A 27,980-nucleotide genomic window follows, 5' to 3' on the forward strand; every position below is an offset into this window, starting at 1 on the left:
AGACCACGGAAAACAACTGTTCTTCTTGGGCATGTATGGCTGCCAATGGAACTGGTTCCCTTGTATTTATTGATGATATGACTGCTGACAAAAGCAGTAGGATGAATTCTGAAGTGTTTAGGGATATATTATCTGCTCAGATTCAGCCAAATGCTTCAAAACTCATTGGACGGCGCTTCACAGTGCAGATGGACAATGACCCGAAGCAAACTGCGAAAGTAACCCAATACTTTTTTAAGACAAAGAATTGGAATGTTCTGCAATGGCCAAGTCAATTACTTGACCTGAATCTAATTGAGCATGTATTTCACTTGCTGAAGGCAAAACGCCCCAAGAACAAGCAGGAACTGAAGACAGCTGCAGTAAAGGCCTGGCAGAGAATCACCAGGGAAGAAACCCAGCATCTGGTAATGTCTATGGGTTCCAGTCTTCAGGCAGTCATTGACCGTAAAGGATTTGCAACTAAGTATTAAAACTCACCATTTAATTTATGATGTTAGTTTGTCCAATTACTTTTGGAGCCCCTAAAATTGTGGGGACCACATAAAAAGTGCTGTAATTCCTACACCGTTCACCCGACTTGGATGTAAATATCCTCAAATTAACTTTAATCTCAACCTTGATAGTCAAATCCATTGTGGTGGCGTACAGAACCAAAATAATAATAACTTGGTCAATGTGCAAATATTTATGGACCTGACTGTATTTATGAATCAAATGAACAATGTTGAAAAAGTGAATCTATTCATAAATACAATATTCCAATACCTGAACTAGACGAGGTATCAGCACCACCTGTTGTGTAACTAGTACTGGTGTTTTGCGATGCCCAAGGGTTTGGCTTTGGCTTTGGTTTCAACAACAGCTTGGCCTGCCTCTTGCCAGGTCTGGCTCTACTGCTCTTGGCTTTCCTCTTGTGTTGACTACAGCTGTTCTGCTGTTTGGCGCTGCCCGTATCACTTTGCATAGTGTTCATCTCTGGTTCATCTTCCTTCACACCGTCCTTCGCTTGGCAGCTATCTAAAGCGGGTAACAGGCTAGTGGAGTCCTCCATTACAGTAGTAGTATATCCATTACCATTCCTCTCACACGCCTCAGAGTAATCTATTAATGGATCTAAAGTCTCAACTTCAGCCCCGGGGGTTTGGTTTTCTACTTCTCTCACTTGATCTTGGACGGAACCAATTGTCGCTTCTGAATCAAGTTGAACATGAGCTTTCGCCACCTCCTCCTTTTCAACTTGTCCCAGATCATTGTTCTTGGTCTCTGCTTGGTCCAGCTCAGAGACCACGGTGCAGTCAGAGTCAACGAAGCTGTCAGCACCATTGTCTTTATTGTCTGAAGACAAAGTGTTGTCAGTAGTAGAAGCATCCGGGTCTCTAGACTCTTTGTGTGTTACAGAGCCTCCCTCACAATGTCCACCATCAATATGACATGTCTCACCATCTCTACCAGTCGCAGCAGCCATGGTCTCTCTGTCCAGTCCGTCTCCAATCAGCTGGAGATCGAGACCAGTGCATTTTAGCAGGTTGGCTTTTAAACCAACATCTGATCCAATGGGAGAAGCTTTGGGGATTTGACTTGCTCTCTGCATAAACAGTGTATCGATATTGGTCTCTGTACATTCTGATATCCCCACAGGCCCGTGGAGCTCCTCAGCCACTAGGAGGGATGGTGAGCTAGTGTTGCAAGAGCCAAGATATTCATCATTATCATCCTCCATCGCTGATGGTGCCTCTACTGGTCGTGTCTGCTTCTCGTCGACAATGGAAGCTTGTCTTGTGACATCCAGGTGTGTTGTTGTTGTTGTAGCGTCTGAATAAGGCGGAAGAAGAGACACGCTACACTGATCATCAATAAATGGAGATGATGCCCCAGCCACACAGGTATTCACAGCGTCAGTGGTTTCCAAAGGGACAGGTGCTCTGGACAGGGACAGGTGTTCAACAAGTGAGAGGTTGTCTATAAGGGTACAGCAGGTGTCATCCTGGTCCATTAGCCTCAGGTCAACCTCTACCCCAGATCTGGTGTTGTCCATGGAGTCAATCTCTGGCCTAGCAGGTCGGTGGGTGAGGGTGACCTTTGACTTATCGGTGGAGATGCTGTTTCTTGTGGCATCCAATCCAGCTAGCGGCACTGAGGCTTCAGGACATGTATTCTGGTCAGGGTTTTGACTGATTTCCTCTGCCCAGATAGTGTTATTGTGTTGGTATCTGTCAGCACTCGTTGTTGAGTTAAAATTGAAATATTCACCTAGATTGAACCCTGCTTTATCTGTGTGGTCAGTATGCTGGGAAAGATGCCCCTCTTGAGTTAGAGTTAGCTCCTCTCTCTGGCAATGGTCCGTATGCTGGGAGAGATTCCTATCTAGAGTGATCTCCTCTCTCTGGCTCTGGTCAGTATGCTGGGAGAGATTCCTATCTAGAGTGATCTCCTCTCTCTGGCTCTGGTCAGTATGCTGGGAGAGATTCCTATCTAGAGTGATCTCCTCTCTCTGGCAATGGTCCGTATGCTGGGAGAGATTCCTATCTAGAGTGATCTCCTCTCTCTGGCTCTGGTCAGTATGCTGGGAGAGATTCCTATCTAGAGTGATCTCCTCTCTCTGGCTCTGGTCAGTATGCTGGGAGAGATTCCTATCTAGAGTGATCTCCTCTCTCTGGCAATGGTCCGTATGCTGGGAGAGATTCCTATCTAGAGTGATCTCCTCTCTCTGGCTCTGGTCAGTATGCTGGGAGAGATTCCTATCTAGAGTGATCTCCTCTCTCTGGCTCTGGTCAGTATGCTGGGAGAGATTCCTATCTAGAGTGATCTCCTCTCTCTGGCAGTGGTCAGTATGCTGGGAGAGATTCCTATCTAGAGTGATCTCCTCTCTCTGGCTCTGGCAATGGTCCGTATGCTGGGAGAGTTTCCTATCTAGAGTGATCTCCTCTCTCTGGCTCTGGTCAGTATGCTGGGAGAGATTCCTATCTAGAGTGATCTCTCTCTGGCTCTGGCAGTGGTCAGTATGCTGGGAGAGATTCCTATCTAGAGTGATCTCCTCTCTCTGGCTCTGGTCCGTATGCTGGGAGAGTTTCCTATCTAGAGTGATCTCCTCTCTCTGGCTCTGGTCAGTATGCTGGGAGAGATTCCTATCTAGAGTGATCTCCTCTCTCTGGCTCTGGTCAGTATGCTGGGAGAGATTCCTATCTAGAGTGATCTCCTCTCTCTGGCAGTGGTCAGTATGCTGGGAGAGATTCCTATCTAGAGTGATCTCCTCTCTCTGGCTCTGGCAGTGGTCAGTATGCTGGGAGAGATTCCTATCTAGAGTGATCTCCTCTCTCTGGCTCTGGTCAGTATGCTGGGAGAGTTTCCTATCTAGAGTGATCTCTTCTCTCTGGCTCTGGCAGTGGTCAGTATGCTGGGAGAGATTCCCATCTTGAGTTAGAGTTAGCTCCTCTGAGGATTTGGTCATTTCCTGCTTTTCTTTGTTCCATTCCTTTCCTTCCTCTTTTCCTTTGAAATCTGCTGTCTCCAGCAGAAAACCTGCGCTTCGACTTCTCAACACAACCGAATTAACAGAGTCATGAAGACTTCCTGTTGTCGCCTGACCATTTCCTGTCTGGGCCGCCAATAGAACACTGTCTAGGTCGAACGGGTTGCTCTGCAGGAGCAAATCAAAGATATCCTTCCGTTTGGTGGTGATGCGTTTAATGACTTTTCTAGGTGTGGATGTGTCTGATAAAATGGCGTGATTAGGCCTCGAGTCTTCTTCCCTTGCCTGGTCCTCCAGGTTCCTCTTCATAGCTGGTGCTGTAGACCGCGTCACATCCTGGACAGAAGGTAGTGGACGGTTTGGACCAGTAGAGCCATCACCATGAGGCTCCTCTTTCTCTCCCAAGACCCCTGCAACTGAACACAAAACACCTAATTAAAAAAAAAATACAAAAAAGATGGTTTGGTAAACACCTTAATAATAAGTATGTCCAACAATCAATTTATCACTGCCGTTCAGGAGTGGGGAAAAAGGTTAAGCATTGTAGGTGTCAAGTGTTGTGTTTAACTGCAGAAAATGGCCAACATTTGACGAAGCAACATGTCAACTTTAATAGCAAAAAAGCACTTTATAATTTCAGGATGATCTCTTAACATTAACAAGTATTATAATACAATAGAAGGAGAAACGTTGAACGTGAGCTTACAAATTAATACTTACAAAGATACTTTGTTACACTTTTACAAAAAATGATTGAATTGTACCAGGTAATGTAGCTACTCTACAAAAACATTATACATTTTATACAATATATTATCCCAATGTCACAAACATTTAACACATCACAAATATTTAAAGGTATTCTTTGTGAAAAAACAACTTGGAGAAAATATACTCAACAAACACGCACATAATCTTTAAAAACTAAACACAAGACAAAACTGAATTAATTTAAAAAACCTTTGAATCCAATATGATCAACATTCATAAGACTGAGAAAGGTTTTTGCTACAGTTTCAACTGGGACAATAGACGAAACACGACAACAAATGTGATGTCATAGACAAAACACGACAACAAATGTGATGTCATAGACAAAACACAACAACAAATGTGATGTCATAGAAGAAACAGAACAACAAATGTGATGTCATAGACGAAATACAACAACAAATGTGATGTCATAGACAAAACGAAATACAACAACAAGCTATAATCCAGCTCAACCAGAGTCCTCCCTGTTCCTCACAGCTCCCTCTCTGTAGAACTCCAGCGTGGTTTCATGAGTCCAGTCTTCTGTTTCATCCGACGAGAAGTTAAAAACCTCTCCTGTGTAGTCAACGGTCTTGTCACTCTCGCTGTCACTAATAGCAACACTGTTCTCTCCCTGTACCTCTAGATCAGGGTTGGGGACATAGAGCGGACTCCTTCTCCTCAGGACCTCTGGGATTGGTTGAGGGCGAGGAGGAGAGGTTTTTCTGGTGGCCAGGTCTGTATGGGGACCATAGAAATCGAATCACTAGAAACGACAAAGCCCTGACCAATAGTAAAAAAATATATGTTAATTTTGTATTTAAAAAAAATGTTCTCCCCAATTTCGTGGTATCCAATTGGTAGTTACAGTCTTGTCTCATCGCTGCAACTCCAGTACGGATTCGGGAAAGGCGAAGGTCGAGAGCCCTCTTAAACACAACCCAACCAAGCCGCACTGCTTCTTGAAACAATGCCTGCTTCACCCACGATGCTGGGTCAATTGTGCGCCGCAATCATGGGTTTCCCGGTCGCGGCCGGGTGCGACAGAGCTGGCCAGGATCTCTAGTGGCACAGCTACTAGATCTTTAGTGCCTTAGACCACTGCGCCACTCGGGAGGCCTGACCAATAGTGATTTGACTGGTGGGTACACTCAATGGAGAATGGTAAGAATATCCGTTCTAGTAATGCTATGATGGGGACTAGTACAGGGAAGAATACATGACTGTACTACAGGGGGCTATGAGAACCAGTATTCATATGTATTGGACAGAGAGAAAGACAGGAGGTGATAGAAAGGGCCCTACAACCAATACAGCCCAATTTACATCACTACAGCCCTACATCACTACAGCCCTACATTCCTGCATCCCTACATCACTACTACAGCCCTACATCACTACAGCAGCACTACATCACTACTACAGCCCTACATCACTACAGCAGCACTACAGCCCTACATCACTACAGCAGCACTACAGCCCTACATCACTACTACAGCCCTACATCACTACAGCAGCACTACAGCCCTACATCACTACAGCAGCACTACATCACTACAGAAGCACTACAGCCCTACATCACTACAGCCCTACATCACTACTACAGCCCTGCATCACTACAGCAGCACTACAGCCCTACATCACTACTACAGCCCTACATCACTACAGCATCACTACAGCCCTACATCACTACAGCAGCACTACATCACTACAGAAGCACTACAGCCCTACATCACTACAGCAGCCCTACATCACTACTACAGCCCTACATCACTACAGCAGCCCTACATCACTACAGCCCTACATCACTACTACAGCCCTACATCACTACAGAAGCACTACAGCCCTACATCACTACAGCAGCCCTACATCACTACAGCAGCCCTACATCACTACAGCAGCCCTACATCACAGCCCTACAGCCCTACTACTACAGCCCTACATCACTACAGAAGCACTACAGCCCTACATCACTACAGCAGCCCTACAGGCCTACATCACTACAGCAGCACTACATCACTACAGAAGCACTACAGCCCTACATCACTACAGCCCTACATCACTACTACAGCCCTACAGCACTACATCACTACAGCCCAGTGGTGGAAAAAGTACCCAATTGTCATACTTGAGTAAAAGTAAAGATACCTTCATAGAAAGTTACTCAAGTAAAAGTAAAAGCTACCCAGTAAAATCCTACTTGAGTAAAAGTCTAGTTGGTTTTAAATGTACTTAAGTATCAAAAGTAAAAGTATAAATCATTTAAAATGTCTTACATTAAGCAAACCAGACGACACAATATTCTTGATTTCTTTTTAAATTTACGGATAGCCAGGGTCACAGCTCAACACTCAGACATCATTACGGATAGCCAGGGTCACAGCTCAACACTCAGACATCATTACGGATAGCCAGGGTCACAGCTCAACACTCAGACATCATTACGGATAGCCAGGGTCACAGCTCAACACTCAGACATCATTACGGATAGCCAGGGTCACAGCTCAACACTCAGACATCATTACGGATAGCCAGGGTCACAGCTCAACACTCAGACATCATTACGGATAGCCAGGGTCACAGCTCAACACTCAGACATCATTACGGATAGCCAGGGTCACAGCTCAACACTCAGACATCATTACGGATAGCCAGGGTCACAGCTCAACACTCAGACATCATTACGGATAGCCAGGGTCACAGCTCAACACTCAGACATCATTACGGATAGCCAGGGTCACAGCTCAACACTCAGACATCATTACGGATAGCCAGGGTCACAGCTCAACACTCAGACATCATTACGGATAGCCAGGGTCACAGCTCAACACTCAGACATCATTACGGATAGCCAGGGTCACAGCTCAACACTCAGACATCATTACGGATAGCCAGGGTCACAGCTCAACACTCAGACATAATTTACCAACGAAGCACTTGTGTTTAGTGAGTCCGTCAGATCAGAGGCAATAGGAACAACCAGGGATATTCTCTTGATAAGTGTGTGAATTGGACCTTTTTCCTGTCCTGCTAAGCATTCAAAATGTAACGAGTACTTTTAGGTGTCAGGGAAAACGTAAGGAGTAAAATACATTATTTTCTTTAGGAATGTAGTGGAGTAAAAGTTGTCAAAAATATAAATAGTAAAGTACAGATACCCCAAAAAACGAGATAAGTATTACTTAAAAGTATTTTTACTAAAGTACTTTACACCACTGCTACAGGCCAACAACACTACAGCTACATAATACTACAGCAGCACTACATCACTACAGCAGAACTACAGCAGAACTACAGCCCTACATCACTACAGCCCTACATCACTACAGCCCTACATCACTACAGCACTACAGCAGCACTACAGCCCAACAACACTACAGCAGAACTACAGCCCTACAGCAGAACTACATCATTACATCACTACAGCAGCCCTACATCACTACAGCCCTACATCACTACTACAGCACTACATCATTACATCACTACTACAGCCCTACATCACTACAGCAGCACTACAGCCCTACATCACTACAGCCCATACATAGACATGACAGTTTTCACAGAGACACGCAGACACCTGGTTCAAATACCTTTAGTAGAGGTTGTTGTGCATCTCTGCTGGTCAGTGTTGCTGGTTTCAGACCTGGTTGTTGCACGTCTCTGGTCAGTGTTGCTGGTTTCAAACCTGGTTGTTGTGCATCTCTGGTCAGTGTTGCAGGTTTCAGACCTGGTTGTTGTGCATCTCTGGTCAGTGTTGCAGGTTTCAGACCTGGTTGTTGTGCATCTCTGGTCAGTGTTGCAGGTTTCAGACCTGGTTGTTGTGCATCTCTGCTGGTCAGTGTTGCTGGTTTCAGACCTGGTTGTTGCACGTCTCTGGTCAGTGTTGCTGGTTTCAGACCTGGTTGTTGTGCATCTCTGGTCAGTGTTGCTGGTTTCAGACCTGGTTGTTGTGCATCTCTGGTCAGTGTTGCTGGTTTCAGACCTGGTTGTTGTGCATCTCTGCTGGTCAGTGTTGCTGGTTTCAGACCTGGTTGCTGCGCGTCTCTGGGCAGTGTTGCTGGTTTCAGACCTGGTTGTTGCGCGTCTCTGCTGGTCAGTGTTGCTGGTTTCAGACCTGGTTAGTGTGCATCTCTGCTGGTCAGTGTTGCAGGTTTCAGACCTGGTTGGTGCGTGTCTCTGCTGGTCAGTGTTGCTGGTTTCAGACCTGGTTGGTGTGCGTCTCTGCTGGTCAGTGTTGCTGGTTTCAGACCTGGTTGGTGTGCGTCTCTGCTGGTCAGTGTTGCTGGTTTCAGACCTGGTTGTTGTGCGACTCTGCTGGTCAGTGTTGCTGGTTTCAGACCTGGTTGGTGCGCGTCTCTGCTGGTCAGTGTTGCTGGTTTCAGACCTGGTTGATGTGCGTCTCTGCTGGTCAGTGTTGCTGGTTTCAGACCTGGTTGTTGCGCGTCTCTGCTGGTCAGTGTTGCTGGTTTCAGACCTGGTTGATGTGCGTATCTGCTGGTCAGTGTTGCTGGTTTCAGACCTGGTTGTTGCGCGTCTCTGCTGGTCAGTGTTGCTGGTTTCAGACCTGGTTGTTGTGCGTATCTGCTGGTCAGTGTTGCTGGTTTCAGACCTGGTTGTTGTGCGTATCTGCTGGTCAGTGTTGCTGGTTTCAGACCTGGTTGTTGTGCGTCTCTGCTGGTCAGTGTTGCTGGTTTCAGACCTGGTTGGTGCGCGTCTCTGCTGGTCAGTGTTGCTGGTTTCAGACCTGGTTGTTGTGTATCTCTGCTGGTCAGTGTTGCTGGTTTCAGACCTGGTTGTTGTGCGTATCTGCTGGTCAGTGTTGCTGGTTTCAGACCTGGTTGTTGTGCGTATCTGCTGGTCAGTGTTGCTGGTTTCAGACCTGGTTGGTGCGCGTCTCTGCTGGTCAGTGTTGCTGGTTTCAGACCTGGTTGATGTGCGTCTCTGCTGGTCAGTGTTGCTGGTTTCAGACCTGGTTGTTGCGCGTCTCTGCTGGTCAGTGTTGCTGGTTTCAGACCTGGTTGATGTGCGTATCTGCTGGTCAGTGTTGCTGGTTTCAGACCTGGTTGTTGCGCGTCTCTGCTGGTCAGTGTTGCTGGTTTCAGACCTGGTTGTTGTGCGTATCTGCTGGTCAGTGTTGCTGGTTTCAGACCTGGTTGTTGTGCGTATCTGCTGGTCAGTGTTGCTGGTTTCAGACCTGGTTGTTGTGCGTCTCTGCTGGTCAGTGTTGCTGGTTTCAGACATGGTTGGTGCGCGTCTCTGCTGGTCAGTGTTGCTGGTTTCAGACCTGGTTGTTGTGTATCTCTGCTGGTCAGTGTTGCTGGTTTCAGACCTGGTTGTTGTGCGTATCTGCTGGTCAGTGTTGCTGGTTTCAGACCTGGTTGTTGTGCGTATCTGCTGGTCAGTGTTGCTGGTTTCAGACCTGGTTGGTGCGCGTCTCTGCTGATATCTCTCCTGGTCAGTGCTGGTCTGATCTGCCTGAACTGGTAACCTCCTGAGCTTCCTCTCTGTTCCACTTTGGGACGGGCTGAGTTGGGACGAGTCTGCCGGTCGTTTTGTTGGTGCTAGGACAAACAGAACAGAACAGGACAGGGGTGAGTTTCCTGGAAGCTTTGTAGGACTAAGATCACCTTGTCACTGGACCAAAAATGACAGCGCTACAAAGCTTTTAGGAAACTCACCCAAGCCTAGAACAATATAGCTTTACCATGAAATAATATAGACAACAGCAAAACATTTGGTAGAAACCTAAACCAAAGAAACAACAGAATAACATGTCTTCGTTTATGGACAGGTCCAGACCTGCTAGTGCCTTTCTCTTGTTCTTGGGGATGTTTTTCTCCATGAGTTTAATCAGACAGGGTTCTGTGGTGTTGCTATAGGCTGTCTGTCCATTGTTGTTCTTCAGTAGAGGGTCTGCCCCGTGCTTCAACAGCAACTCTGCTATCTGGGACACACAAAGCAAAACAAATATTATCTTACAGTGGTAAGAAAAAGTATGTGAACCCTTTTGGAATTACCTGGATTTCTGCATAAATTCGTCATCAAATTTCATCTAAGTCACAACAATAGACAAACATAGTGTGCTTAAACTAATAACACACAAATTATTGCATTTTTCTTGTCTATATTGAATACATAATTTAAACCTTCACAGTGTAGGTTGGAAAAAGTATGTGAACCCCTAGGCTAATGACTTCTACAAAAGCTCATTGGAGTCAGGAGTCGGCTAACCTGGAGTCCAATCAATGAGACGAGATTGGAGACGTTGGTTAAAGCCTTTAAAAAAACCCCACAAAATGTGAGTTTGCTATTCACAAGAAGCATTGCCTGATGTGAACCATGCCTCAAACAAAAGAGATCTCAGAAGACCTAAGATTAAGAATTGTTGACTTGCATGAAGCTGGAAAGGGTTATAAAAGTATCTCTAAAAGCCTTGATGTTCATCAGTCCACACAGTAAGACAAATTGTCTATAAATGGAGAAAGTTCAGCAATGTTGCTACTCTCCCTAGGAGTGGCCGTCCTGCAAAGATGACTGCAAGAGCACAGCGCAGAATGCCCAATGAGGTTAAGAAGAATCCTAGAGTGTCAGCTGCAGACTTACAGAAATCTCTGGAACATGCTAACATCTCTGTTGACGAGTCTACGATACGTAAAACAATAAACAAGAATAGTGCTCACACATTGCTGTACATCTGAAGTTTGCAAAAGTGCACCTGGATGTTCCACAGCGCTACTGGCAAAATATTCTGTGGACAGATGAAATTACATTTGAGTTGTTTGGAAGGAACACACAACACTATGTGTGGAGAACAAAAGACACAGCACACCAACATCAAAACCTCATCCCAACTGTAAAGTATGGTGGAGGGAGCATCATGGTTTGGGGCTGCGTAGCTGCCTCAGGGCCTGGACAGCTTGCTATAATCGACAGAAAAATGAATTGCCAAGTTTATCAAGAAATTTTTCAGGAGAATGTTAGGCTATCTGTCCGCCAATTGAAGCTCAACAGAATTTGGGTGATGCAACAGGACAACGACTGAAAAAAACAGAAGTAAATCAACAACAGAATGGCTTCAACAGAAGAAAATATGCCCAGTCAGTCCTGACCTCAACCCGATTTAGATGCTGTGGCCTGACCTCAAGAGAGCAGTTCACACCAGACATCACAAGAATGTTGCTGAACTGAAACAGTTTTGTAAAAAGGAATGGACCAAAATTCCTCCTGACCGTTGTGCAGGTCTGAACCGCAACTACAGAAAACGTTTGTTTGAGGTTATTGCTGCCAAAGGAGGGTCAACCAGTTATTAAATCCAAGGCACTGTGAATGTTTACACGGTGTGTTCAGTAGACATGAATAATTATAATTGTGTGTTATTAGTTTAAGCAGACTGTGTTTGTCTATTGTTGTGACTTCACATACTTTTTCTTCCCACTGTATATGCAGCATAAACACACAAGCAAGCCTAGGGCATCAGTGCCAAGAAGAAGAAGACCGAGGTACGGTATATGTACCTGCAGGTGTCCCTGCTCTACAGCATCAAGTAGAGGTGTGGTTCCATTTTCTCCAGTACAGTTGACCTGAGCTCCTGCCTGGATCAGGTACTTACTGATCTCATAGTGACCGTGGGACACTGCCTCGTGAAGAGGAGTCCAACCTGTGAGAAACAATAAAGCAACAACTGATGGTCACAGCATAGAGAGATGCTCTATTCGTTTTATTAAAGTCTGTTTAGGACGAGTGAATTAATTCCTGCATCACTATACACAGGAAATGACCCTACTCATAAAAACAGACAGCAAAAAAGGCAAATGTCCATTTCGATGAACAAAACATTTATATTCTATTCATTCAGTCTAAAGAAAAATATCAATGAAATTCTAGAGAGGAAACAGTGTCCTTAAATGTACCCCCTCCAGTCCAGTGTCCCTAAATGTACCCCCTCCAGTCCAGTGTCCCTAAATGTACCCCCTCCAGTCCAGTGTCCCTAAATGTACCTCCTCCAGTCCAGTGTCCCTAAATGTACCCCCTCCAGTCCAGTGTCCCTAAATGTACCTCCTCCAGTCCAGTGTCCCTAAATGTACCCCCTCCAGTCCAGTGTCCCTAAATGTACCTCCTCCAGTCCAGTGTCCCTAAATGTACCCCCTCCAGTCCAGTGTCCCTAAATGTACCCCCTCCAGTCCAGTGTCCCTAAATGTACCCCCTCCAGTCCAGTGTCCCTAAATGTACCTCCTCCAGTCCAGTGTCCTTAAATGTACCTCCTCCAGTCCAGTGTCCTTAAATGTACCCCCTCCAGTCCAGTGTCCTTAAATGTACCCCCTCCAGTCCAGTGTCCCTAAATGTACCCCCTCCAGTCCAGTGTCCCTAAATGTACCTCCTCCAGTCCAGTGTCCCTAAATGTACCTCCTCCAGTCCCTACATGTACCCCCTCCAGTCCAGTGTCCCTAAATGTACCCACTCCAGTCCAGTGTCCCTAAATGTACCCCCTCCAGTCCAGTGTCCCTAAATGTACCCCCTCCAGTCCAGTGTCCCTAAATGTACCCCCTCCAGTCCAGTGTCCCTAAATGTACCTCCTCCAGTCCAGTGTCCCTAAATGTACCCCCTCCAGTCCAGTGTCCCTAAATGTACCCCCTCCAGTCCAGTGTCCCTAAATGTACCCCCTCCAGTCCAGTGTCCCTAAATGTACCTCCTCCAGTCCAGTGTCCCTAAATGTACCTCCTCCAGTCCCTACATGTACCCCCTCCAGTCCAGTGTCCCTAAATGTACCCACTCCAGTCCAGTGTCCCTAAATGTACCCACTCCAGTCCAGTGTCCCTAAATGTACCCCCTCCAGTCCAGTGTCCCTAAATGTACCTCCTCCAGTCCAGTGTCCCTAAATGTACCTCCTCCAGTCCAGTGTCCCTAAATGTACCTCCTCCAGTCCAGTGTCCCTAAATGTACAGCCTCCAGTCCAGTGTCCCTAAATGTACCCCCTCCAGTCCAGTGTCCTTAAATGTAACCCCTCCAGTCCAGTGTCCCTAAATGTACCTCCTCCAGTCCAGTGTCCCTAAATGTACCCCCTCCAGTCCAGTGTCCCTAAATGTACCTCCTCCAGTCCAGTGTCTTACCTGCGTACTTTGTGAACAGGGCCTAAATTAACGTTTTGGTCCACCTCCATGTGGCAGGTAGATTTTCTTCTGCTAAATTTATACCAACAACACACACAAAAAGTTGATATGGGGGGCCTCCCGTGTGGCGCAGTGGTCTAGGGCACTGCATCGCAGCGCTAGCTGTGCCACCAGAGACTCTGGGTTCGCGTCCAGGCTCTGTCACAGCCGGCCGCGACCGGGAGGTCCGTGGAGCGACGCACAATTGGCCTTGCGTCGTCCGGGTTAGGGAGGGTTTGGCCGGTAGGGATATCCTTGTCTCATCGCGCGCTAACCAAGGTAGCCAGGTCCACGGTGTTTCCTCCGACACATTGGTGCGGCTGGCTTCCGGGTTGGAGGCACGGCTTGGTTGGGTTGGGTTGTGTTTCAGAGGACGCATGGCTTTCGACCTTCGTCTCTCCCGTACAGGAGTTGTAGCAATGAGACAAGATAGTAATTACTAACAATTGGATACCACGAAATTGGGGAGAAAATTGGGGTAAAATAATAAATAAATAAAAAATAAAATGTTGATATGCATGCTTTGTAATATTTCTAACGCAATACATGTATTACCTGTAAGAAGTAATGTGGTATATTGTTTAACTTAATTTCATTTTTTGTGACCCGAGTCTTTTAACCAAAATATCACAGATGAGACAAAAATGTTCACCTGTCCCTTTAAGGGCGGGAGGTTACCTTTGTACCGTGACTCAGACGTGTTTGTGCCTGTGAGATTGAGAGTCTGACCAGTAGCAGCTTTGTCTTCTCTAACAGTTGAAACTCAAACAGTGAAAAATAACATAGCTTGTGAACAAAACAAGGTAAATAGCCAAGAAACACAAGAACAAAGTCTCACTTCAGTAGACTTTCGTTTCAAGTAAATTAGACGAACTTTTATGCCTGTAAGCAGCGCTTCTAAAATGTATATTTCACTCAGATCTTCACGGACGTCCAGCCCCCAGCCAGGCGGTGTTGCAGCGCGAGGTGGAATAGGCTATATAGGATTCATTGTTTTTTGACTTTGTGTGATTAATTTACCAGCTATGAAAGCAACTTCTGCAGCCTTTATTTTAATATAAATGTGATCATACTTGACTATTTTTATTCACAAATGTTACCCACCAATGCCAGAATCTACCCACATTTGGCAGGTGTTAATTTTAGGCCCTGTGTGTGAGTATCTATAAAGTTATCTGAAACTAACTGAAGTGACAGATTGCTGCCCACCACCCTCCTCCAATGTCTTACCTGCGTTGTCGACCATGTTGATGTCGGGGCCCAGCGACAGCATGCCTCTGATCCACTGGGTTTCTCCTTGCATGGCTGCAATGTGGAGTAGAGTCTCCCCGTAACGGTTCTTCCGGTGGAGGACATTCAGACGGGTGATGCCCCGCCTGCTCTGGGATTGACCATGGTTCACACCTGAGGAGAGCATAGGAAGGGCGACGCGGTGAAAAACCATTGTGTTCAGTGCAACGTTTACCATAAACCTCATCATAAACCTCAGGCTTACTGTAATCTGGCAGCATGATTTAATTTGAAACTTCTCTTCAACGATGTGCGGTATAAAGGAGGTGATTATTTAACTAGTTTAGTACACTGAGCAATACATAAATAGTCAACTCGTTTTAATTGTTGAAGAAAAGCTTTTACATCCCAGTAAATGTCTCTCTAAAGTATAGGTAGACCATAGAGATCCGATGAAACTACTAGAGGGGCTAACTCTAAACCTTAAAGTATAGGTAGACTCAGCTAACCCTAACTCTAAACCTTACAGTATAGGTAGACTCAGCTAACTAACCCTTACAGTATAGGTAGACTCAGCTAACTAACCCTTACAGTATAGGTAGACTCAGCTAACTAACCCTTACAGTATAGGTAGACTCAGCTAACTAACCCTTACAGTATAGGTAGACTCAGCTAACTAAACCTTAAAGTATAGGTAGACTCAGCTAACTAACCCTTACAGTATAGGTAGACTCAGCTAACTAAACCTTACAGTATAGGTACACTCAGCTAACTAAACCTTAAAGTATAGGTAGACTCAGCTAACTAACCTTTACAGTATAGGTAGACTCAGCTAACTAACCCTTACAGTATAGGTAGACTCAGCTAACTAACCCTTACAGTATAGGTACACTCAGCTAACTAAACCTTAAAGTATAGGTAGACTCAGCTAACTAACCCTTACAGTATAGGTAGACTCAGCTAACTAACCCTTACAGTATAGGTAGACTCAGCTAACTAACCCTTACAGTATAGGTAGACTCAGCTAACTAAACCTTACAGTATAGGTACACTCAGCTAACTAAACCTTAAAGTATAGGTAGACTCAGCTAACTAACCCTTACAGTATAGGTAGACTCAGCTAACTAAACCTTAAAGTATAGGTAGACTCAGCTAACTAAACCTTACAGTATAGGTACACTCAGCTAACTAAACCTTAAAGTATAGGTAGACTCAGCTAACTAACCCTTACAGTATAGGTAGACTCAGCTAACTAAACCTTACAGTATAGGTACACTCAGCTAACTAAACCTTAAAGTATAGGTAGACTCAGCTAACTAACCCTTACAGTATAGGTAGACTCAGCTAACTAAACCTTACAGTATAGGTACACTCAGCTAACTAAACCTTAAAGTATAGGTAGACTCAGCTAACTAACCCTTACAGTATAGGTAGACTCAGCTAACTAAACCTTAAAGTATAGGTAGACTCAGCTAACTAACCCTTACAGTATAGGTAGACTCAGCTAACTAAACCTTACAGTATAGGTAGACTCAGCTAACTAACCCTTACAGTATAGGTAGACTCAGCTAACTAACCCTTACAGTATAGGTACACTCAGCTAACTAAACCTTAAAGTATAGGTAGACTCAGCTAACTAACCCTTACAGTATAGGTAGACTCAGCTAACTAACCCTTACAGTATAGGTAGACTCAGCTAACCCTAACTCTAAACCTTAAAGTATAGGTAGACTCAGCTAACCCTAACTCTAACCCTTACAGTATAGGTAGACTCAGCTAACCCTAACTCTAACCCTTACAGTATAGGTACACTCAGCTAACCCTAACTCTAACCCTTACAGTATAGGTACACTCAGCTAACCCTAACTCTAACCCTTACAGTATAGGTACACTCAGCTAACCCTAACCCTTACAGTATAGGTACACTCAGCTAACCCTAACCCTTACAGTATAGGTACACTCAGCTAACCCTAACTCTAACCCTTACAGTATAGGTACACTCAGCTAACCCTAACTCTAACCCTTAAAGTATAGGTACACTCAGCTAACCCTAACCCTTAAAGTATAGGTAGACTCAGCTATTGACATAATCAAGGTGGGCCCTACTGTGGAGGCTACTCAGACAGCCAAGTCCCCCAAATCAACATCCAAGGCCTCTTTAACCAAAACATTTAAATTGAAACCAACTATTTTAGATTGGGGACAAAGATCAAAGGGAGCAGGGGCCCGCCCTGCCTATCCAAAGATAGGGGAAACACTGCTACATATACATTAAATGTGCATGTAAATGTATGTATACACTGCTATCTGTATGTCAGTTTTATAGCCCTGCTTACAGCCATGCTCAGCCATCCACACAATTAGAACCTTTTCAATAAGGTCCAGTACAGCATGTACTAAAACATGGGAACTGAAGTAGGAAGCTGGACTGGGGAGCTGTCGGGGAGTGGGAGGCTTGTGTTCATGCCTGTGCTTTGTAACACACAGGCCTAGGGGCTGGAAAACACTGGTCATTGTATGTTACTGCTGTAGGATGCAGATGCACACACGGCAAGGAATGTTTTATCATACACTGGAGTCAATGGTGGCACACATTCCCTTCAACATTCACTTTCCCTCATTATGCCTCCGGCCTCCTATGGGCCGTCCAGGTCAAAGGTTAAGTTGAGTACTATATAGGGAATAGGGTGCCATTTGGGACGTGCCTGTCTACATTTCACAGCTTCGTAAACCTGAACAAATTATACTAGATGTAGAGTAACAATACCAGGCATTATGTTTGCTGGTTGATGCTGTAGAATGGCTCCGAGAGCTGTCAAATAGTCGATGGCTGTAAAATAAGTTACTATGCAAATCAAATGCATGGTGTTCTGTGTGTCATGTGCCATTGTGTGGTGTCTTGTCCACCGCCCCCGGAAAATAATTTCCCCACTTTTTTTCCATAAAATTGCAGAAATTAATTTATTACATCCCAGTTGGGAATTAACATCTTAAAATTTCATGACATTCCAGAAATTCTTTGACATTTGGGAACCCTGTTGTGTCTCCCAGACGGTGCACTACTTTTGACCAGAGCCTTATGGGCCCTTGACCTGGCAGGGCGCCAATAGGGAACCATGGTAATCACAGAAGAGTCCAATAAAGCATTACTGTATATCTGGTTAGGCCCAGAAGACAGGCTTACTGTATATCTGGTTAGGCCCAGAAGACAGGCTTACTGTATATCTGGTTAGGCCCAGAAGACAGGCTTACTGTATATCTGGTTAGGCCCAGAAGACAGGCTTACTGTAAATATGGTTAGGCCCAGAAGACAGGCTTACTGTATATCTGGTCAGGCCCAGAAAACAAGTGGATTGATTGCTGCTATACTGACTCCACCTAGTGTTCATCTCAAGAACTTCACCCAGCACCTTATTCATACATCCTGTTGTCCCATTCATGCATATTACATCCTCTTCATACAATATGTCTCTATCCGTTCATACTTTAGTCACATGCACAATCTCAGACAGCACTAGCCAGATTATGACAAAACTTGAGTAAATGATGCGTCTTGCCATAGAGATCACACAAAAGGACACAGATTTTTATTTTTTTTATTTAACTAGGCAAGTCAGTTAAGAACAAATTGTTATTTTCAATGACAGCCTAGGAACAGTGGGTTAACTGCCTTGTTCAGGGGCAGAACGACACATTTTTACCTCGTCAGCTCAGGGTTTTACTGCTAACCTAGAAAGCATTACATGGGCTTGCTCCTACCCATCTCTCCGATTTGGTCCTGCCGTACTTACCTACACGTACGCTACGGTCACAAGACGCAGGCCTCTTTATTGTTTTTAGAATTTCTAAGTAAACAGCTGGAGGCAGGGCTTTCTCCTATAGAGCTACATTTTTATGGAATGGTCTGCCAATCCATGTGAGAGGCACAGACTCGGTCTCAACCTTTGAGTCTTTACTGAAGACTCATATCTTCAGTAGGTCCTATGATTGAGTGTAGTCTGGCCCAGTGGTGCAAAGGTGAACGGCAAGGCACTGGAGTGACGAACCTTCCTTACAGTCTCTGCCTGGCTGGCTTCCCTCTCTCCACTGGGATTCTCTACCTCTGACCCCATCGCGCTCCCATGCCGTCCCTATGAGGGGTGCATCACGTCATATCAGGCTTTTTTCGCTAAACTCGACATGAGTAGGTTGAGTGACTGACATGATCTTCCTGTCCGGTTTTGCGCCCACCCAGGCTTGTGCAATGGGGAGATCTTCATGGGCTATACTTGGCCCAGTCTCCGAGTGGGGTTATATGCTGCCTGGTTGGCCCTGTCCGGGATAAATTTGGTCGCTCCCTCTCTCTCCCTCCCCCTCCCTCCCGGAGGACCTGAGGCCCAAGAACATGCCTCAGGACTACCTGGCCTGATGAGTCCTGGCTGTCCCCGTCCCCAGTCCACCTGGTCGTGCTGCTGATCCAGTTACTAATGTTCTGCCATGACCTGTTCACCGGACGTGCTACCTTGTACCGGACCTCCTGTTTCGATCCTCTCTCTACCGCACCTGCTGTCTCGACCTCTGAATGCTCGGGCTATGAAAAGCCAACTGACATTTACTCCTGAGGTACTGACCTGTTGCACCCTCTACAACCACTGTGATTATTATTTGACCCTGCTGGTCATCTATGAACATTTGAACATCTTGAAGAACGATCTGGCCTTAATGGCAATGTACTCGTATAATCTCCACTTGGCACAGCCAGAAGGGGCCACCCCTCAGAGCCTGGTTCCTTTCTAGGTTTCTTCCTAGGTGCCTGCTTTTTTAGGGAGTTTTTCCTAGCCACCGTGCTTTTACATCTGCATTGCTTGCTGTTTGGGGTTTTAGGCTGGGTTTCTGTATAAGCACTTTGTGACAACTGCTGATGTAAAAAGGGCTTTATAAAGACATTTGATTGATTGATTCTGGCACCGAATGACCGATCTGCACAAAACTTGATATGTGACATCAATGGAGAAAGGTCTCTCAACGCAATATTTTCCAGACAAGTACCTAAAACAAAACGGAGCCTATTTGCCAATAAACAATAATGTGGGCGGGGTCTGGCACATAAATGCATATCATTCAGTCAAGGATATTCGTATTGTAACAAAATATGGTACACGTTACAAACACTGTCAAGACTCAAAATATGCAAGAACATTCATATCAATCACACGGTGGTGCCTTAACAGGCAGATGTTTATATCTCTTGACCTGTTAAGACTCAGAGTGATGAAATTTGGCACACATGCTCAGGGATAGGAGTCTAGCTAACCCACGCGATATTTCAGACACCACTGGCCTGATTTTCAGGACACTTGAGTGAATGATGCGTCTTGCCATAGAGATCCGGCATTAACAAAATTACACTGATTTTGCCCAAGGGGGGTGCTGCATCATTCGTGTGGGAAGGCATGTTTACTGTTGCCTTGTTTGAATTGTCTCAATACAACATTCAATGGTGAATATTATCCTATGCCTACCTCTCAGTGTCCCTAGCTTGTTGCTGGTGGAACTATTACCTCCATTTTCCTGCTTCTGGCTGTCAGTCTGCCTGGTCTGTCTGGCTGGTTCGCCGGTCTCCTGCTTCTGGCTGTCAGTCTGCCTGGTCTGTCTGTTCTCCTAACAATGAAAAACGTGGACCAGCAATCATTTGATGTAATGGCTATTGAAATCTTTGTTTGTTCACTATTAACTTCAAGCCCCCTTTCACTGTTTTTATGGAAGTAGAGAAAGTTGAGCATGTTTCCCACAGAATTCAATCCTAATTGAATAGGATCTCTATGGTGTTCCCTTTAAGTGTATACTGGTCTCCTGATTCTGTCTGTCGTTGCCCCTGCTCTGTCTGGCCTGAAAACAGGGGACCAGCAATCACTTAATGTAATTGCAATTTAAGTCTTTGTTTACTGTTGACTTCAAGCACCCTTTCACTAGACAGAGTGCCAGTCTGTTTGTGCTGTCACGCCATCTCCCTGTCACTCTTTGACATGACATCACAAACAGCCTGGCACTCCATCTACCCTCGCACTGTTTTTACGCAAAAGGAAAGTGTTCAGGATGTTCACTCCCTTTACCTGTTTGTTCTCCTGTGCCTGGTTGTCATTCTGTCTGGTCCCTCTGTTCTGCCTGGTTGGTCTGATTTCTTCCATTGGTCTGGTCTGTCTACTACCCTGTGTCTGACTGTCAGTCAGCCTGGTCTGTCTCTTGGGCTCTGCACCTATCTCCTTCTGTGAGAAGTCACAACCCCCGCCACCCCGGGGAACATTTTTGGGATTATGTCCAAGGGTCCGCTGTGTACCCTCCCTGTGTGAAGGGGTCTTAACTACTGTTATCTACCTGTGTTTTAGCTACCGTCGCTGCTCTCTTCGAACGTCTGGTAGAGGTACCACTCCCAACGTGCTGTGAGGGACTCTCTGACACTGACCCCTCAGAGGGATCCTCTTCTATCATCCCCTCACTGTCTTCTGTAAAGCATCAATGAAAAAACAACATATGCAGGTAAATAGGTGTTGTTAGCCTTATAGTATTAATCTGTGATGTATCATACAGAGGAGAAATAGCATACTGGCAGAAATAAATGATAGTAGACTTTGATAATTTTTCTGTCATTATATACTGAACAAAAATATAAAAACGCAAAACCCAACAAGTTACAGTTCAAATTAGAAAATCAGTCAATTGAAATAAATTAATTAGGTCCTATGGATTTCACATGACTGGGAATACAGATATGCATCTGTTGGACAGATACCTTAAAAAAGGTAAGGGGCGTGGATCAGAAAACCAGTTAGTATCTAGTGTGACCACCATTTGCCTCATGCAGCGTGACACATCTCCTTCGCATAGAGTTGATCAGGCTGTTGATTGTGGCCTGTAGAATATTGTCCCACTCCTCTATAATAGTTGTGTGAAGTTGCTGGATATTGTCGAAAACTGGAACACGCTGTCGTACCGGTTGATCTAGAGCATTCCAAACATGCACAATGGTTGACATGTCTAGTGAGTATGCAAGCCAGATCCTTGCGACATGGGGCCGTGCATTATCATGCTGACACATGAGGTGTTGGCGGCGGATGAATGGCACGACAATAGGCCTCAGGATCTCGTCACGGTATCTCTCTGCATTCAAATTGCCTTATATAAAATGCAATTGTGTTCGTTGTCCGTAGCTTATGCCTGCCCATACCATAACCCCACCGCCACTATGGGGCAGTGTTCACAACGTTGACATCAGCAAACCGCTCTCCCACACGATGGCATACACGTGGTCTGCGGTTGTGAGGCCGGTTGGACGCACAGCCAAATTCTCTAAAACAACGTTGGAGGCCACTTACAGTAGAGAAATTAACATTCAATTCTCTGGCAACAGCTCTAGTGGACATTCCTGCAGTCAGCATGCCAATTGCACATTCCCTCACAACTTGAGACATCTGTGGCATTGTGTTCCGTGACAAAACCGCACATTTTGGAATGGCCTTTTATTGTCCCGAGCACAAGGTGCACCTGTGTAATGATCATGCTGTTTAATCAGCGTCTTGATATGCCACATCTGTCAGGTGGATGGATTATTTTGGCAAATGATAAATGCTCACGAGGGATGTAAAAAAAAATGTGTGAACAAAATTTGAGAAAAATAACATTTTTGTACGTATAGAACATTTCAGGAATCTTTTATTTAATCTTATGAAGCATAGTACCAACACTTTGTAGTGTTTATATTTTTGTTCAGTGTAGTTTGCACATACTGATTTACCAAATAGCACCACCAGGTGGAAGCAAATACACCATTTTGATTGAGTCTCTGGAAAGTGTCAGACGAGCAATGATGGTAAAAGACAAATTATATTATTTACCCGTTATGCTATCATTGAAAGATAATCCCAAATAAATACTGAGCAAGACAATATCCTAGAGACATTAGGAGTGACAATAGTTATACAAGCTATATTGTTCCTTGGCTTGCATGTGTACAGGAGCTTCTACATGACACGCTGCATTGGCTTGCATCCCAAAAGGATTCCTATTTAGTGCACACTGAGCACTATGGGCCCTTTGTTAAAGTGAGTGTACTACATAGGGAATAAGGTACAATTTGGGACGCCCCCATTGGGTTACAGTACCAGTCAAACGTTTTGGACACACCTACTCATTCCAGGGTTCTTCAGAGTGTGCAAAGCTCTCATCAAGGCAAAAGGTGGCTACTTTGAAGAATCTCAAATATAACATATATTTTGATTTGTTTAACACTTTTCTGGTTACTACATGATTCCATATGTGTTATTTCATAGTTTTGATGTCTTCACTATTATTCTACAATGTAGAAAATAGTAAAAATAAAGAAAAACCCTTGAGTGTATCCAAACTTTGTGACATCAGCTGATGTAAGAAGGGCTTTATAAATACATTTGATTGATTGATACTGTAAGTGAATCCAAAAGCAGTTGCTTCATTCTACAACTGGCGATAAACTCCCATAAATGAAATCTTCAGTAGGACTAGATAGGGCAGGCACACATTCAGAGTGTAATCTGTGCAAATGCCAGCTAGCACTGCAGCCTTGAACACTCACACTCACTCTCTCACTCACACACACACACACACACCTCCATCATGTCCTTGAGCGATAATACTGTCCATTCCCTTCTCGTCATCTGGAATCCCAGAACTCCTAGCGTTGAAAAGGGAGGAAATTAGTAAGTAATCAACAGGGAAGTAAGTAGAATGGTATTTCCTCATTAAATAAGTCTAACGTTACACAGTTAACCATAAACACACACCGATAACTAAAACTTAATATGATATAGCTAAATGGATTATACACACCTTGACAAATATGGGGATTGGATCTGCAGAAGGAAAACATTTTCAAAACACATTCGGATAAAAAAAAACAAATAGGCTAGGACTTTATTTTGTGACAACCACTATTGCTGCACTAGCCCAATCTCTTCCTAGGTTCCCATCCAATTGGTGACAGACTTATGCGAATATTCTAGAATCCACATAAATTAATATGCAATATGCAAATTTTCCCACCAGAGATATTTCCATCACCTGTTGCTCACATGTTTTTGTTTATAAATTTTCCTGAGTTTTCCCCGCATTCACAGCATTCAGACGCAGCTGGGAATTTTATTGACAGAGCATTTGCCCTTAGTTTAGGGATCCCCATTGTTCCTGTGGATATGCCTTTCCCTGTGCACGCCCTAGATAGTCGACCATTAGGATCAGGGCTGATTAGGGAGGCCGCCGCTCCACTGGGCATGGTTACGCAGGAGGGTCACAAGGAGAGAATTTGTTTTTTCCTTATTGATTCTCCTGCGTTTCCCGTGGTGCTGGGCGTACCCTGGTTGGCCTGTCATGACCCCACTATTTCATGGCAACAGAGGGCTCTCAAGGGGTGGTCACGAAAGTGCTCAGGGAGGTGTTTAGGGGTTTCCGTCGGTGCTACTACGGTGGAAAGTCGAAACCAGGTCTCCACCGTGCGCATCCCCTCTGAATATGACAATTTGGCTCTCGCCTTCTGTAAGAAGAAGGCGACTCAATTACCACCCCATCGATGGGGGGGATTGTGCGATAAATCTCCTGGTAGACGCAGCACTTCCCAGGAGTCACGTGTATCCCGTCACAGGAGGAGACAGCGGCTATGGAAACACATGTCTCCGAATCCCTGGGGCAGGGGTACATTCGGCCCTCCACTTCACCTGCCTCTTCGAGTTTCTTTTTTGTGAAGAAGAAGGATGGAGGTCTGCGCCCGTGCATTGACTATCGAGGTATCAACCAAATCACCGTGAGGTACAGCTACCCGCTGCCTCTCATAGCCAGTGCGATAGAGTCAATGCTTCTTCACAAAATTGGATCTCAGGAGCGCTTACAACCTGGTGCGTATCCGGGAGGGGGACGAGTGGAAGACGGCATTTAGTACCACCTCTGGGCACTATGAGTACCTCGTCATGCCGTACGGGTTGATGAATGCTCCATCAGTCTTCCAGGCATTTGTAGATGAGATTTTCCGGGACCTGCACGGGCAGGGTGTAGTGGTGTATATCGACGACATTCTGATATACTCCGCTACACGCGCCGAGCATGTGTCCCTGGTGCGCAGGGTGCTTGGTCGACTGTTGGAGCATGACCTATACGTCAAGGCTGAGAAATATCTGTTCTTCCAACAGTCCGTCTCCTTCCTAGGGTACCGCATTTCCGCTTCAGGGGTGGAGATGGAGAGTGACCGCATTTCAGCCGTGCGTAATTGGCCGACTCCCACCACGGTAAAGGAAGTGCAGCGGTTTCTAGGGTTTGCCAAGTACTACCGGAGGTTTATCTGGGGCTTTGGTCAGGTAGCAGCTCCTATTACCTCACTGCTGAAGGGGGGACCGGTGCAACTTTTGGTCACTTGAAGGCTCTGTTTACCTCGACTCCCGTGCTGGCTCATCCGGATCCCTCTTTGGCGTTCATAGTGGAGGTGGACGTGTCCGAGGCTGGGATAGGAGCCGTGCTCTCTCAGCGCTCGGGTACGCCACCAAAGCTCCGCCCCTGTGTTTTCTTTTCGAAGAAACTCAGCCCGGCAGAGCGAAACTATGATGTGGGGGACCGGGAGCTGTTGGCTGTTGTCAAGGCTTTGAAGGCGTGGAGACATTGGCTTGAGGGGGCTAAACACCCTTTTCTCATCTGGACTGACCACCGCAATCTGGAGTACATCAGAGCGGCGAGGAGACTCAAACCTCGCCAGGCAAGGTGGGCCATGTTCTTTACTCATTTTGTTTTTTCACCCTGTCCTACAGACCAGGCTCCCAGAACACTAAGGCAGACGCACTGTCCCGGATGTATGACACAGAGGAGCGGTCCATGGATCACACTCCCATACTTGCAGCCTCTTGCCTGGTGGTACCGGTGGTGTGGGAGCTGGACACGGACATCGAGCGGGCGTTACGTACAGAGCCCACTCCTCCCCAGTGTCCAGCTGGGCGTCTGTACGTTCCGTCTGCTGTCCGCGACCGTTTGATCTATTGGGCCCACACATCACCCTCCTCTGGTCATCCTGGCATCGGTCAGACGGTGCGTTTTCTTAGTGGGAAGTACTGGTGGTCCACCTTGGCCAAGGACGTGAGGGTTTATGTTTCCTCCTGTTCGGTGTGCGCCCAGTGCAAGGCCCCTTGGCACTTGCCCAGAGGGAAGTTACAGCCCTTACCCGTTCCACAACGGCCGTGGTCGCACCTGTCGGTGGATTTCCTCACGGATCTTCCTCCCTCACAGGGTAACACCACGATCCTGGTCGTTGTGGATCAGTTCTCCAAGTCCTGCAGTGTCCTTCCTTTGCCCGATCTCCCTACGGCCCTACAGACTGCGGAGGCCCTGTTTACAAACGTCTTCCGGCGCTACGGGGTGCCTGAGGATATAGTGTCTGATCGAGGTCCCCAGTTCACGTGAAGGGTCTGGAGGGCGTTCATGGAACGTCTGGGGGTCTCGGTCAGCCTTAACTCGGGCTTTCAACCTGAAAGTAACGGGCAGGTGGAGAGAGTAAACCAGGATGTGGGTAGGTTTCTGCGGTCTTATTGCCAGGACCGGCCGGGGGAGTGGGCAGCGTTCATCCCCTCAAAGTTTACTTCGATATAATAGTTCTTATATCAATATTTGCGCATAAAGGCGTTTTTACTTCCAATTCCCATTTAAAAAAATTTGTTGACGCAAAAAGTTCCAATGTCAAACTAACAAATTATCTGTTGCCATTTATAAAAAAAAAATTTTTTACTTCCTGTTTCCATCATATCTGTGAAGTTTATTTTTTAACTAAGGTATGACTTTACTCACATAAAAACTGTGGCTGGAAACGTGGTTACAGACACTAACTGCTTTAGTGCCTATTGACGAATGGTATCTTCTGGTCAGAGGAGTTTTGTTAAGAACCCAGACGCTCGTTCTGAACGTTAAAACGCATCACTTGCGATACGTTTTTTGGGGGGGGAAACATAATGAATGTATCTTTTAATATCAGCGATAAAAAATAAAATAAAAATTTAAACAAAAGGTTCAAATTACTACACATTTTTATACAGGGTTAGGGTTCTCTCCATGTTATATCGATTCTTTACGGCAGACAGACATCTGTGCTAATTAGCTATCTAGTGTACTCCGTACCTGTGTAATAAGCTAACTGGGGAGGAAGTCTAGTTCGTCAACTGGAGGAAAAACACACAGCTTGTGGTACTGTAAAAAATTGCTACAGTAAGTGTATATTTTTTATTTTAAAGATTATTTATCGCTGATATGAAAGAGGGGCATATTGTAGTTCACATGGAGCCAACAGTGGTCTCCTCTGAAAACCCAACCTAAGGAGTAAAAAGGGGTTTTGAGAGCTACTGATGCACACGCTACCTTTTCAGGTGTGAGACGCACTTGGTCCAAGCCATCCAAACGTCTACAAGTCAACATCGCTATCTGAGGAGAAAACCCTAGCGGACAGACATGGTATCACATCAGAAACGATTATATTACAACAGAAACGGTGAGCTATGTCAAAGATATGGCAGTCTGAGGCCTTGATGGAAGGGCCAACCTACCGTCTATACAGCCATTGATGGTGTGTGGTGTGGAGAAATTATGTGAGTATGGCGAGTCTAGAAAATCTGCAAGCATCAATCTGTAAAAAAACAACAGGAATAAAGTAATTAATGTTAGCTAGCTAAATAGTGGCTAGCTGCTCACCAGCCATAGTAACGTAGTAACAGCTTTTCACTTTGGCACAAGAGAAAACATTTCATAAAAATACTTTAGCCAGCTATTTCATCCACGAAAAATGTGAATTTGGCTGGAGAACTGGGTCGTCACTAGTTAACACAGCCACAAAAGAATATTTATGGATAAATCGCGTCTATTTATTTCCTTAAAATGTTACTTCAAACCTAACCCTAACCATACTGCTAACATGCAACAAAAAAAAACTATTTTATGTTCATTTATTTTTATGTTGCCAATTTTGACTTTGTGGCTGTGGTAAGTAGCGAGAACTGGGGTTTGCTAGAAGTTATCCAACTAACAACGTTAGCTAGCTAAAAGTGTCGGTAGCTAATTTAGCTACCTAGCTAAAAGTGTCCAAACCTGTCCAGGTAAAGATTTTTTTCTTCTTCTCCTTCAGAATCATCTACAATTGACGCCGACTCATTGTCGATATCAGAGAAACAACTTGTCTCCATAACATGTGTGGTAAATTTCCAAATTGTCAATATTTACATCTAGCTAGCCACCCACGTCGACGTTACTAGTTTGCATTAGTAATTGATGAGATTAGCGCGCGAAAGAGAAAATGTGTGACTGCAGACTGTCTTTAGGGCGTTCCTGGTGGGCGTTCCTTGCCAAGTTGAAGA

General features: G+C 45.3%; 1 protein-coding gene and 1 long non-coding RNA gene across 3 annotated transcripts in view; both read right to left on the reverse strand.

Moving 5' to 3' along the window:
- LOC139546003 (serine-rich adhesin for platelets-like) overlaps positions 1-14,815 on the reverse strand; it is a 31,019-nt gene extending 16,204 nt beyond the window's left edge. The window contains exons 1-5 of the mRNA XM_071354267.1: positions 14,602-14,815; positions 11,740-11,882; positions 10,025-10,169; positions 7,816-9,786; positions 769-3,888 (exon numbers count right to left, since the gene is read on the reverse strand). Coding sequence (XP_071210368.1) covers positions 769-3,888; positions 7,816-9,786; positions 10,025-10,169; positions 11,740-11,882; positions 14,602-14,815 — 5,593 coding nt within the window. The remainder of the gene's footprint in view (positions 1-768; positions 3,889-7,815; positions 9,787-10,024; positions 10,170-11,739; positions 11,883-14,601) is intronic.
- A 7,462-nt stretch (positions 14,816-22,277) lies between these two features.
- Positions 22,278-27,915, reverse strand: LOC139545950 (uncharacterized). 2 transcript variants are annotated; one of them, XR_011669158.1, is made up of 5 exons: positions 27,715-27,915; positions 27,177-27,256; positions 26,992-27,068; positions 23,443-23,465; positions 22,278-23,287 (listed from the first exon to the last, which is right to left on the reverse strand). It is a non-coding gene; the product is annotated as an uncharacterized lncRNA (long non-coding RNA). The 2 variants fall into 2 exon arrangements; XR_011669159.1 differs by having other exon boundaries at positions 27,695-27,816.
- Positions 27,916-27,980: the final 65 nt, after the last annotated feature.

The sequence above is a fragment of the Salvelinus alpinus genome, chromosome 19 (assembly GCF_045679555.1).
Source record: "Salvelinus alpinus chromosome 19, SLU_Salpinus.1, whole genome shotgun sequence".
Lineage (NCBI taxonomy): Eukaryota > Metazoa > Chordata > Actinopteri > Salmoniformes > Salmonidae > Salvelinus > Salvelinus alpinus.